We start from the raw sequence: 13186 nt of genomic DNA on the forward strand, positions 1-13186 counted from the left end.
CTCCCCTGGCAGGGGAGCGCCCTGGGGGCATCGGCACCCTTGGCCAAGCTCGTCGGCGTGGCAGGCGGGCTCGCACTTGGCTTGCTTCCTGGCTCCTCACCGCCTGCGTCAAGCATGCCTGGACTCCAGAGTGCCACTGGGCGGGCTGCTGGGGCAGGGTCCGAGGTCCTGGTCAGCACGAGTAGGGGGCTCCCAGCTTGTGGCACGTGGTCCAGCACGGGCTGATGAAGCAAGCTGGAGGGACGCAACCATGTGTGGGGGGGGGGGGGGGGGCTCTTCTGACAGCCATTGCATGGAGAGTGTAAAATTGCCAGCTGCAACATTTGCTTCTTTCATGGTAGCCTTCCTAATTGATTTCTTTTGTTATGTCTGAATTCAGATTCTGTTCTCAGTTGGTATTTTTCATTGCTCGCTGCCCCAAGTACCATTTTTGATGGAAATTGAGAAGAATAAACACACCCCGATCCCAGGACATGCAGGCAGCATGTGGGTTGTGAGAATGCCCGGCTGAAGAGCTGCTGGGCCGCGCAGGGTGGGCTGCAAGCCAGCGAGGCTCCTACTGCGGCTCCTCCCCCCCCACACACACACACAGTGGGACTGGTGCTGCACAACAACCCTGACAGGTTTAGCCCAGTATTTCTTCACCTCCAACTTCAGCGCCACTTCTCTGCCTCCAAGCATCCAGGGTGCACCAAAAGCGTTGTGCCCTCTGCATGCAAAAGCAGTGTGTGCCGGGTTTTAATCTTTCCCTCCCCCACCCGCCCCCAAAGCAGCTTATGATTTATTCACGTTCTGCAGATGGGGGGTCGAAGCGCCAGAGCCCGGCTGGCCCGCATCCTCCGAGGAGCCTCTAGCAAAGGGCGGGGGCAAACGCAGCCTGGCTCCTCCGGGGCTCAGGCAGCCTCCACCCGCGCAGTCAGGGCGTGCGCCGGCATCCCCACGCACTCCTAGGCCCACTGCTCCCACGGGGCTGCCCCCTCCTGTGTTCTGGACAGCACCCCGTGACTTCAAGCTACAGGAGCAGGCGAATCTCCCGAGGGAAAGCCGGGGAAAGCGCTGCACGCGGAACTCCCGCCTGCCTACCTATTTCTTTGCACCCCGCCTCCCCGCCTCGAAGGGACTCAAGGCGGCTGGCACAGTCGTCGCCCCCCCCCCGCCCTCCCTCGCGTCGGGCCGCGGGTTCGGGGCTGGCCGTCGTGCGGACCACCCGTTGCTCGCCCTCGCAGGCGCGGCCCCGTCACCGCCTCCCGCAGCAGGACCCGGGCGCCGCCAGGCCCGGAGGCGGCAACCCGGCAGCCCCCCCGGGGCTCCTCTCCGCAGGCCCCCCGCCGCCGCCCCGCCCACCTCCGCCGAGCCGCCCTCCTCCGACGTGAACGCGAGCCTGCCGAGGCGGGTGCGGAAGGAAGTCCGTCGGCTCCGCGAAACGCCCAGGTGAGCAGCGGGGAAGGGCGGCACCCGGCCCTCACCTGTCGAACCAGCACGGCAGCCGCGAGCGTCCCGCCCCGCTGACTCAGGCCGCGCCGCACCTTTCACCTACCTTCTGCTCCCTGATCTCTCCCTCCCCGGCACCTTGCCCAAAAGATCCCTCACCCATCATCCGCCCTCACTCCAAACAGTCGCCTCCCTTCGCACAAGCAAACTTAATCCCTTTCTCTCGCCTGCGCGGAAGCCCCGCGCGCGCTCCCGCACCCTGCTGCCGCCCGGAGCGGCGCGTCTCTCCGCCAGGAAAGCCGCCGCGCGCTTCCTCCTCGCCAGCTTCCTCGTTCCCTGGGCTGGCCAGCGGGGCGCGTCCGCTGAGGGAGCGCAGCAAAGGTCTCGGCAGAAGTGGACTCAGCAGGGCAGAGGAGAAGCCATGGGGACCTCCGAGGAGGATTATAATTTTGTCTTCAAAGGTGAGTGGCCATTTCAGCCCTTTGGAAAACTCCGCACGGGCCCTCAGTTCCGCTGCCCAAACTGCAAGTTGAGCACCGTGCACCCTTAAAAGTCTGGCGCACTTTTCCAGTCATGAAGGGCGAGAGCTTCAGGGGCTGCAGCATGCTGGAGACACACCTTGGACCCTTCCCTGTCCAGGAACCCAGAGTGCCACTTCCCGTCGGAGAAAACTTGTGTGGATCCAAAGGACCAAAGTGGTCTGAAAGCAAGCAAACTCTTTCGTTCCTCTCAGCCCCAAAGATCTCTCCGGGTTCAGCTTGTAATAACCTCCTGCCCTTGCGCGACACTTGAGGGAGTCTGTGGTGCTTCCTGCTTGGATCTTAACTGATTGTGCCCTTTAGTTCATTAAATCTGCATACCTTGGTCATGTCTGTAAACTGGCCTTCCCCAAGCCATGGGTAACATAATTTCCCTAAAAAATTTCAACCTAAAAAAAAAAAAAATTTCAACCTAGATTTCAGTGGGTCCCACATAAGCATGACTACATCCAACCAAAGAGAAACTCCAAAAAATATCAATAATGCTAATTGCAACCTGGAAAGATGATTGCAATAGGAAAGATGAGAAAGAACGCTGGGCTGGGACTGGAGGTCTGGGTGCCACTCCCCACTCAGCCCTGGAGCTTATTGTTGTGACTTTGGGCCAATCACTAGAGATTTAGGGCCTCCTGTAATATTATCCTTGCTTTGCAGACAGGCAAGCTGAGTTTTCACAGTGTGAAGTTAACACTGTGACCTCTCTACTTGTGCATTTGTAAATAACTGTGGGGCTGGAGTTAGGCTTAGGGGTGGAAGGAGATGTCCAGCAGAACATCCTACTCACCCTCAGCTTAGCATACTAAGCTCTGGTTTCTGGAAACCCTTCTCTCATGTTGCTGTTTGTTTGCTCTTTAGATTAACACATAGTCTTAATTGGAGCAGTAGAGAGCTCGAAACCTGACAGCACCTTGTTTTTCTGATTCATACAATCGGCTTTAGCGCTGATCTTTAAGGTCAGGGTTAGCAGCCTGTAATATTGATCACAGCAAGACTGTGGAAATCCAGAACTGGTCTTCCAAACAGAACTCTGCAGGAACTGCCAAGCTGGGCATCTGCAGTTGGGCAAGTAGCTGCAGATTCTGTAGAACTTGGTATCCAGGTTAGAAAGAGGCGTGTCCTACAGCTGCAGGAACATGGGCCTGTGTGGCACTGTGCGTTGCACGAGCTCCGGGCTGTTTGGCGGCACGGGGTGTTCAGTGAAGCTCCTCCGTGGGCGGGAGAACCAGCAGAGCCACTGGGGCCGGGGACTGGGAGCAAAGTCCAGCCCCCCCACGACCAGAGAGTGCGGGGGTGTGAGCAGTGCCGAAGCAAGCTGTCACTGCAGCCCTCATGGGGCACAGGCCCAGAGCATCTCCGTTCCCTTCCCTTGCCAGGTCTGGCAGCCATTCTGACCCATCAGGAATGCAGCAGCACTGGCACCAGAAGGAACGGGGTGGGCAGGGAAGGCGTGTTAGTTGCGTGGTTCAGAACCAAGGCAGTGCAGAAGGGCAACTTCCCGGGGTCTCCGCTGACCTTGCTGCAGCATCGGGCAGGGCTGGGAGATGCAGCGGCCCGCCCCCCCCCGCCCCCCTTGCGCTTGCTGTTCAGTGGCTGGCCAGGTGCTGCCAGGACATTGGTGGCTCGCAGGCTCCATGCAGCTCGTGTGGCCACTGGCAAAAGGGTCCCCTTGGGAGCATTCTTGCTGTGGGTGGAAGACCCAGGGATCCATGGCATTCAGGCATCACATGGGGGAAATAGCAGTTCTTCTGCCACTTGGGGGGAAACAGAACCCACCTGTGTGACCCCCAAGGCCATTGGCTCTGCAGGCTGTGGATGATGGAATTGCAGTCTCACACATCCAGAGGGCACCAGGTTGGGGAATGCTGCTGTACGAAGTACAGAACAGCCCCTGCAGCAGGCCGTGTCTGCCTGGAACTGTCTCCTTTCTGCTGATTTGAATCCTGGATGAGGAAATGGGTATTTACCCAAGGAAAGCGCATTCTTGTGCTGCGCAACGAGGGCAACGAAGTGATACACACCTCGGCAGCCACAGGACGTGCAAGACGGGAGTTCGCACACTCTGTGGTGTGGTTGGGCCAGGCAGGCAGACGCGGGCGAGCGGCAGCGCCGATCTCCTGCTCGCTGCGTTTTTGCAAAAGGCTGGTGGGGCAGAGTCTGCGCATGGCTCCAGGCGGGGCAGGAGCACCAGGCCCTGGTCCCTTTGGAAGCCCAGCCGGGCCAGCTGCTGTGCGCGTGTGCGCATCCCCTCCTGCAGGGGAGAGCAGAGGGGAAGGCGCTTAGCACCAGGGACACTGCCCCCCCCCCCCTTTGGCGCAGCTGGGCGGCCTGAGGCTGGAGGCGCCCTGCTGGCTTTGGCGGCCAGGCCACCTCGCTGGGCCTGAGAAGCCCCCTCCCCTGCAGCTGTGGGCTCAGCCCCCGCCTGACTGCCCAGCCCCTCCGCAGCAGCACTGGCAGGCTTGCTCGCGCCTGGGGTGGGGGCAGGCTTGGTCCTGCTGCTGCCAAAGTGGGGGGCGGCTCGTCCCAAGGCAATGCTCGGCTCCGCAGGGCTCACCCAGTGGCTTCCCCGCCACACTCGCGCAAGTGCCCCGGCCGCACACACAGCCCACTGCCCTGCCTGCCAGCCCAGCTGCGGGCGTGTCGGCCGCCGCTCCATCCAAACGTGCGACGGACGGGCCTTGTGCCACTTCCTCACCGGAGCTCAGAGGCCGGAGCAGCGGAAGCGGCTGGTGAGCCGAGCGCGGTCGGCCCTTCCTGCCCGCTCACCTGCCCAAACCTGGAAGTCAGCTGCTGGCACTGGGAATGCGTCACGCAGGAGGAGTCGTGGCCCACTGGCTCCTCCAGACGACAAGCAGGCCGCAGGCAGCCCCCCACCCTTCGCTCTCCGGCAGGGCCAACCGCAGCGGCTCCCAGGCCCTGGTGCTCCTGGCCGGGAGAGGCAAGACGACACCACCCTGCGGGGGCACTGGAAGCGCTGCCGGATGCAGGCGCTGCTCTCACCGGCTCAGCAAGAGGGAGGTGGCTGGTGCTGCTTCTGGGGCTCCAGAGAGGGGCACTGAGGGGCGCTCTGCACGTGGCTGGCCTTCAGTGCCCTTTGACTAACCCGCGTGCCTTCTTCCTCCCCCCCAAGTGGTCCTGATTGGAGAGTCCGGGGTGGGGAAGACCAACCTGCTCTCCCGCTTCACCCGCAACGAGTTCAGCCACGACAGCCGCACCACAATCGGGGTGGAGTTCTCCACCCGCACCATCCTGGTGGGAGACGCCCTGGTGAAGGCCCAGATCTGGGACACGGCGGGGCTGGAGCGCTACCGTGCCATCACGTCCGCGTAAGTGCCAGCCGTCCACAAGCAAGGTGCGCAGCTCACTTCGGCCAAGCCTCTCCCTGAGCGCCGTCCGTGGCGGTGCCCTGAGCAAAAGTATGGGAAGCGCACCAGTCCTTCACGCCACCCGGTCCTGGGCATGTTTGCTCTGAGGCCATGCCTGCTGAGCATGGCGCAGATGCTCAAGCCACAGAACGAGGCGCACTCAATGCCAGCAAGTGCACGACAGAGAGAGCTCCTGCAGACTGGAGGCCACCTCAGCAGGTGCAAACCGGCAGGGATAAAAGGACGGTCAGGTACCGAGCACTTGTGCAGGGTCAGGAGAGGAGCACAGCTGTTCCCCTGACAGCTCTCACAGCGTTCATGCAGCTTTCCACTCTTTTGCCCACAGGCAGTTTGCGCAGCACAGCGGCACGGCTGCTTTGTCCCAGGGCAGAGCAGGCCCCACGTGCCCCACTGCCCCAGCAGGACCCCCCGGGGGCACGCTGGCAGAGCCGTGCTTTCCCGCCCTCCCCACTGCTGCTTGACACTGATGCTGGGGTGGGGGTGGGGGTGGGGGGAACAAGGCGGCCCCAGCCGGGGTGGGAGACGCACTCTGCTCAGCCTCCTCCAGGATGTGTCCCATGGCGCTGCCCGCTGCTGTGGCTGTGCGGCAGCCACGGTGGGGGCCGGGGGAGCGCGCTCTGGCCAGCTTTCGCAAGGGGAGGCCAGGCGGTCCAGGGACCCCCGCCACCCCCAGCAGCCACCGCGGCAGAGTGAGGGCGAGGGCCGCCTCCGGCTCAGCTTTCTGCCCTGCACTGCAGCAGCCCCAGGGGTGCACAGAGCCCCAGCCGCCGTGGGGGCGGGCAGTGTGGCTGCCCCGGAAGGCGGCCCCTGTGCCCACATACTTGGTCAGAGCGGCAGGCGCCTCCCATGGTGTGGCCGCCCGGGGCTGCCGTGCCGCAGTGCTGCGCAAACTGCCTGTGGGCAAAAGACTGGGAAGCTGAAGAAACGGTCGCCAGCGTGCCACACCTGTAGGAAATGCTCATTCCCCCACCCCGAGAGGATCAGCCCAGCCAGTGTGGGGAGCTGGGACTGGGGGCGCTGAAGCCCCTTCTCCGGGAAAGCCTGCAACAGGGACCCTACACGAGGTGGAGGAGAACCAAGGGAACCCGGCAGCAACGGGGGGGGGGGTTGGAGGGAGGGGCCGACGGAGGGAAAGGCCGCCTCGAGGGATGACGGAGCGAGTGCCCAGGGAAGGCGGCGGCTGGCGGGCGAGCGCCTGGGGAGGGGCCCTGCTCTGCGCCCCGCCTGCTGCACCTCCCGGCTCTCTGCATTCTTGTTCTGATCTCTCGTTCTCCATCGCCCCAGTTATTACAGGGGAGCCGTGGGCGCCCTCTTGGTTTTCGATATCACCAAGCACCAGACGTACGACGTGGTGGAGCGCTGGCTGAAGGAGCTGTACGACCATGCCGAGGCCACCATCGTTGTCATGCTGGTGGGCAACAAGACGGACCTGGCCCAGGCCCGGGAGGTCCCGGCAGAGGAGGCAAAGATGTACGCAGGTGAGAGCGGCTTGCGGCCCCGCCTCGGCACCGGCCGTGCTCCGCTAGGACCTCAGGGAGTGTGCGGTGCCGGGGAAGGATCGGTGCTCCTGCTTCTCAGCAGCTGCACGAAACGCTGGGCCTGTTACTTGGCCAAGGAGGACGGACGGCAATTGGTCCACTTACCACACTGGTGCCGGTGGCAGAGAGAACGGTTCCAAGAGCGACGTCTCAGCACTTTCTGTCAGATGTCGTGCTCTCAGGGGGAGGCAGGCTCTCCTCGGCAGCAGCACCTCCTGCTCTTGCCCACGGCAGAGGAATCACCCCTTCCGATGTGGTTCTTGCCACCTGCAGGCCTGGTAAGGGCTGGCCAGCATTTCACGGTGTTCTAGCAGCAGCCGCCTCCTGCCTGGCCAGCCCTGGGCGCTTTTAACCCTGCTTATGCCAGGGGGCTGACCAGCCGAGCCCTGCAGCCCTCGCCGCCTTGGCTGCTTTCAGGGGACGGGCTGGTTGGCAGCCTCTGTTCTGCCTCCTCTGGAAGATCTTTCCCAGACTGAGGCTTCATCTGTGAGCAAGGGGGGCACGTGCGTTTATATCCACTGGGTGTTTGCTGGCTGGAGGGACACGTGGGGTGAAACAAGCGTGTCCGCGTTTCCCTCTCTCAGTAGACGGGGGGGGGCATGGGAGCAGGTGTTGGGAGGCTCACCTCTGTCTCTTCCCCAGATGTGCACACTTCCTCTTTTGGCGGCATGTGCAGAGGAAAATCTGAACTTCAGTTTTCCTGCGTTTCCACGCTTGCGTCACCATCTGGCCCCTTCAGGCTGTGTGTGCCCCTTTTGCATGTTTTTCCCAAGCAGCTTTGCGTGCATAACTTCTGCTTCTTCCAAGCATCCTCAAAAGATGTGGGGAAGGCCTGAGAGGGTCTGCCTGTGGCTCTCTTCACAGAAAACAATGGGTTGCTCTTCGTGGAAACGTCTGCACTGGATTCCACCAACGTAGAGCTGGCCTTCGAGACTGTCCTGAGAGGTGCGTGGAGGGACCGGGGGCTGCACCAAGCCTCGGGTGGGGGGCGAGAGCGACCGTGTTCAGTGCCCTGTGGCTAAGGCCCCAGTGGGCGCCTGTCCCTCTTTGCCCCCCACGCCGGCTGCCCCTGCACTACGGCATTGCTGGCCAGAGGCTTGCGTGGAAGAGATGCACGAGGCCGGGCGGAGGCCCAGGTCCCCCCGAGAGAGCTGGGGAGGCCTGAGGCAGCCCTGCTGGCCAGCCGTTGTGGCCCGTGCTGGCGGGCAGCAGCTCACCGTCTTCTCTGGCCCCTGCTGGGGTGGGCAGGGAGGTGGGACGGAATGCAGCCTTCCCTGGGATGAAGGGGGGCCAGCGGCAGCTCCTGATCCATCCGGGGTCACACCCTTGCTCCCAGGGCCAGGCTGCCCGTGTTCACGCCATGAAGGCTTCTTCAAGAGCGGTGATGGCCGCTCCCCTGAAGTGCCTCGCTTCCGGAGCCACTGCCAAAGCAGCTTTTTCCCACCCGCAAACCCAGCAGAACCAGAGCAGGGTCGGCGGGGCGGGGCCAAGCACGAGGGCCCGGTGGGGCTGGAGCCGGGCCGGTCACCCCGCGGCTGCGGAATCACGGCCCCTCTTTCTTTTCCCATCTCATAGGTATCTTCAACAAGGTGCAAAAACAGAAGCAAAAGAGCCCCCTGGACAGCACGGTTTCCCTCTCTGCCGAGAACGCCCCCGCGGGGTCCCCCTCGCGACCCGAGGGGGAAAAGCGGGCGTGCTGCCTGGCCCTCTGAGGCGGCTGGGGACATGGCAGGCACGCTCCCCAGTCGCAGGCGGGGAAGCAGCCTGCGTGTGCTGCCGCCGTGCCGTGCCGTGCCGTGCCGTGCCGTGCCGTGCCGTGCCGTGCCGTGGGGACAGCTGCCGGGGCTGGTGGCACTGGCTGTCCCGCCTGCATCAGGGCAGGGCAGGGCAGGGCAGGGCAGGGCAGGCCACCGGCTTGCGGGGCTCCTCTGCTTTTCATTGGAACCTTGGGCCACGTGCGGAAGGCCTGCATGAGGCACGAGAGGAATTCTGGCCAGGAACTTGCCCTGAGTACCAGGACGAGATGGAGTGGAACTGGCCCCCTGCCCCACCCTGGGCGCTCCAGCTCTGCTCTCCAGCAGGCTTTCTTAATTTAGCAGCACTCCAGGTGTGTGTGTGTGAGAGAGAGTAAATTTGTTACCACTGCTGAATAACTGGGATTTGGACATCTTTGCAGGCCTCCTGCTGGCCACCCAAAGATCCACTCGGAGCCTGCACCCCCTCCATGCGGCATCCCTGGCCCCAGCTGGGCATGTCTGAATTCTGGGCTGCAGCACAAGTCGGAGGCACCTTGAGTTGACGCGCTGATCCCAGTGGCACGCTGATCCCTTGCCAGGATCCAGCCCATCCCTTTCTGGCTGCAGAACTATCCAAAGTGCTAAATTTAACCGTGGCTGCAATCCAGAAGCAGGCACTGCAGCACAGAACCTTCGCCCCACTTCCCTGGGCGCTCCTGGAGCGCCCGGAGGCTTAAAGGCCCCGGTGTGAGGCCCCCGGGACTGGAATGGGCTGCGGCTGACTTGACTGCCACTGATTTGAACCAGACAAGCGGGAGAAGAGCCCTGCTGGATTGGGCCAGGGACACTCAAGCCCAGCATCCTGCTCACACAGCAGCCTGCAGAAGAGCCACAAGCAGGACCTGGGTGCAGTTGCACTCTCCGGCCCATCTCCCTAGAAACTGGTGGAGGCAGGCATGCCTCCTCTGCGGCTGGAGGGAACGCATGACTCCAGTGGCCCCGGCGGCCTTCCCCTCTCAGGCCCTCCGGCTGGCTGGTCGCTGCCACTTCTTGGGGCGCTGAACTCCCCAGTGCAACCGTGTGCTGTGTGAGGAAGTGGCCTTCACCCGCCGTGCCCAGAAGTACGTCCCTCTGGCTCAGCCGCGTGGCAACTCTGCCAGCCACGAGTGAAATGCTTGAAAGTCACCCTTCGCTGCGGCTTGAAGGCAAAACACGGTTCTTCCCTTCCGTCCTCTGAACAGCCCTGTGAAGGGGGCTTGGTTGAAAGGGGAGCCGTCTGGCCTCAAGCCAGTCTATTTTTGCATCTGGCTGGGGATTTGAACCAGGGCCCCGTGGAATTCTGGCGCTTGCAGGGCCTTTGGGATTGCCTAGTCCAGTCCATCCACCTGCTCCAGGCAAACTTCCCTGCTTCCAGCCCAGCCTGGTGCTCTCACCACTAGGAACACTGCCTTTCCAGGCAGGGTGCATTGAGTTGGGTCGTTGACTGAGATGCCAGTTGGGCCAGCCACAGGCGTCTCCACGAGGGAGCTGGGAATGGCGCCGCTGCAGCTGGTTGCGAGGGGGGGGGCTGCGACTGCGGCCGCTTCCAAGAGCCCTCTTGAAGTGGGGGGCAAAGTGCCCAGAGACCAGCAGCACCCCCCACCTGCAGAACTGGCGCCCCGCGACACCCGTGCGTGCGCGCCCATTCCTCGCGCAGCAGGGCGATGCGCTAGCAGGACTGGCGGGGGGGGGCAGTGTCCGCGCGGCAGGCAGGCAGCCTGGGTGGAGCCCCGCAGGAGCGGCCTCTCCTCCGGGGTGGTGGACGCCGCTGGGTCCGTGCCGGCTCCTGGAAGAGAGGTTGTCTACATTTCTATAACTATAGAAGTATATATTTATATATTCATATGTTCTCTCTCTCTCTCTCTCTCTCACACACACACACACAATATATGTTGTAAATAAATTTCTCTGAATTGTGTTTGTTTATGGCTCTTTTTGAAACAAGAAGGCTATTGCAAAACTTTCCATAAAGAAAAGGGAGACTCCCTTTTGAGACTCGCAAAAGATTAAGCAAATATTATGTATTTTAACACTTAAAACCACTTTACGGGGTTAATTTTGGCAAATTAAGTTATATGAAAGGCACCTGCATGGTGAGTTGGTGTGTTACCTCCACAGTGCAGCAGAGTGCGAGTTGGAATGAAGGGAGAGCGGATGGGGAAGGCCTGGCAGGCCCTCATCCCTCACAGTTCTAGTTTTTAAGCTGGACAGTCTGTTGAGATGCAGAGCCAGAGAAAGTGCATCAGCCCTTTTCGAGATCTCGAACCAGGCCCAGCGGCAAACAGATTTCCATGGAGTGACAGGGAAGTAGGGGGAACAGTGAGCGGCACAGGCCAGGACAACACCAGCTGCCACGTGGCCTTTTGCGGGGCACCGGAGTCCATTAAAGCTGGAACGTGGGCGAGCCCTTGCCCGCGAGGTGCTTGCTGCGGGGGAGAACATGGGGCAAGCAGGATGCCGGGGGAGAGGATGGAGGTGCACGCAGTTCATGGCACACCTTTCAAAGCTTGGCTGCCTTGGCAAAAAGCTGCTGGAGAAGGGAGATCTGGCTACGCTCGTTCGTGTGCAAAATGCTTGCTTTCTGGCTGCGTCGTGGCCAGGCTGGAAGGCGTGCACTGAGCACACTCCCGGGCCAAGCAGGCCTGGGGCTCAGCACGTGAAAAGGGCAGCGTACAAATGAAACGTGTGGCAGGTGCTTTTCTGCACTGTGGGTGTCTCCGTGAGCTGGTGCATTGCAATGGGTTCCACTCGGGTCTCGATGGAAGAGCCCCTCCAGGGCCGGACAGCCACCTGAGGATGCAAAGGCGGCAAGAAAGGAGGCCACTTTGCCACGGTGGACCCGATCAGGTGTCCTTTCCTGTGTGTGCAGCCTCTGCAACAACCAGCCCCCCGCCCCCTCACGTTCTGGTTGGTCCTGGCCCTGTTCGACTGCCCGGGCCAGCTCCCTGGCAGAGAGGGCCTTGGAGGGCTCGGCCATGCGGGGCGTGAGCAGTCGTGCTTGTCGCGCAGCCTTCATTCTGAGCTGAGAAAGAAGGTTCCCATTCGTCTGGGATAGATTCTGGCATCGGTACAAGCACTGGCAGTCCTCGCAAGACAAAACGAGTGATCGCAGTTCCCCAGCTGGAAAACTTTTGCAAGAATTAGGTGGACTCATGGAGGTTTGGTCGGTCAAAGCCAATCACTGTCAAATGTGGAGCCTCCATGGTCAGGGGCTGCTTACTTCCAATTACCAGATTTGGGGGGGGGGGGGGACAAAAACTAGGGCATGCCTCCATTTGGGGGCTGCCACGTGCGGGACTCTCACTACTAACACCCAGCAGGCCGAGTGCAACGGCTTCATCTTCCCCTCCCTAACGGACTTCCTGTGGTAAGAAAAGAGAGAGATGGGGAAGTGGTGGGAGAGCACAGGAGGGGAGGACTGGAAGGAGCTGCTATCCTATCCTGTGGATGGGGGGGGCACAGGATGAGAGCCCCCGCCTGCAGGCCCCACGCAGGACCGGCTGCTCTGCAGGGGAGAGCACTGTCAGAAGGGTGCTTCATCTGGGCCGCCGAGGCCGGCTTTGGAATTCCTCGGAGCAGCGGCATCTGCGGCCCTAAGCCAAACTCTGCCATTCACGCCAGTGTAACACCAACCAAAAGCTCACCAGAAGCGTGCAGGCTTTTGAGCTCTCCAACTCTCTTTACCAAGCCAAGTCTTGCCTTATGAAGACACCCCGAAAGTTTGTGCGTTTGTGGAGTCTCTGCTGCCCTTGCAGCTGCAAAAATCACCATGACGATGTGCGGGTGGGTCGCCCGAAAGCGGTGGCATCTCCCGAGGGCAGCAGAGGAAGAGTGCTGGGGGCCAGGCTCTGCAGGCCAGGCTGGTGGCTGCCTTGTGCCTTGCTCCGAACATGGCCGTGCCCCACCACTCCCAGCCGACCAGAGCACGCATGCAATGCAAAACAGGCCCGTGTTGAGTTTGCATGATTCACCCGGGTGACAGAACTGGCTTTTACGGCTGTCTAACTTGGGTGTTAAGAGCATCTCGTGCCCCTTTGTAGCCCTTCGAGTGGGGGTGGTTTATCTTGCGCGCCAAGGATGGGCGCCTGCTGCGCCTTCTTGCGTGGCGGCCTCGGTCAGGAGGCGGGCAGGCAACAAATGGGCCAGAGGAGCAGTTTCCACTCTGCCCTTCTTGTGCGTCTGTTTTGATGGAATGAAGCTCTGGCCCTTTAAAGGAAAGATACCTGCCCCACCTGCCTACCTGAGCCAGGTAAGCTCCTTGACAGCCAGTGTGCAGTCAGTAAAATTCCAGACTCGGGAATGGGCCAATGCGAGCAAAGGAGGAGGGCAGCGAGGCAACCAATGGTGCGGGGAGAGCGGCTGCTGCAGGCCTCCTCTGGGCGCTTCTGCCTGAAGCGGCTGAACCCAGGAAATCGCGGCGCAGTGAGGTCATCTCCCGTCCTCCATCTCCAGAAGAAAGGTGCAGGTGTGTTCAGACCTGCTTTCCTGGGTGGGGGTGCTGTAGGGAAGTTCAAGGCACG

At 61.7% G+C, this 13186-nt stretch overlaps 1 protein-coding gene across 1 annotated transcript; it reads left to right on the plus strand.

Moving 5' to 3' along the window:
* The first annotated feature begins 1852 nt into the window (after nt 1-1852).
* Nucleotides 1853-8603, plus strand: RAB25 (RAB25, member RAS oncogene family). The gene is made up of 5 exons (XM_044449131.1): nt 1853-1892; nt 5098-5293; nt 6638-6831; nt 7756-7836; nt 8467-8603. Exons 1-5 carry the CDS (start codon nt 1853-1855, stop codon nt 8601-8603), a joined length of 648 nt encoding a protein of 215 aa, XP_044305066.1.
* Nucleotides 8604-13186: the final 4583 nt, after the last annotated feature.

The sequence above is a fragment of the Varanus komodoensis genome, unplaced genomic scaffold, assembly GCF_004798865.1.
Source record: "Varanus komodoensis strain SLA01 unplaced genomic scaffold, ASM479886v1 scaffold57, whole genome shotgun sequence".
NCBI lineage: Eukaryota > Metazoa > Chordata > Lepidosauria > Squamata > Varanidae > Varanus > Varanus komodoensis.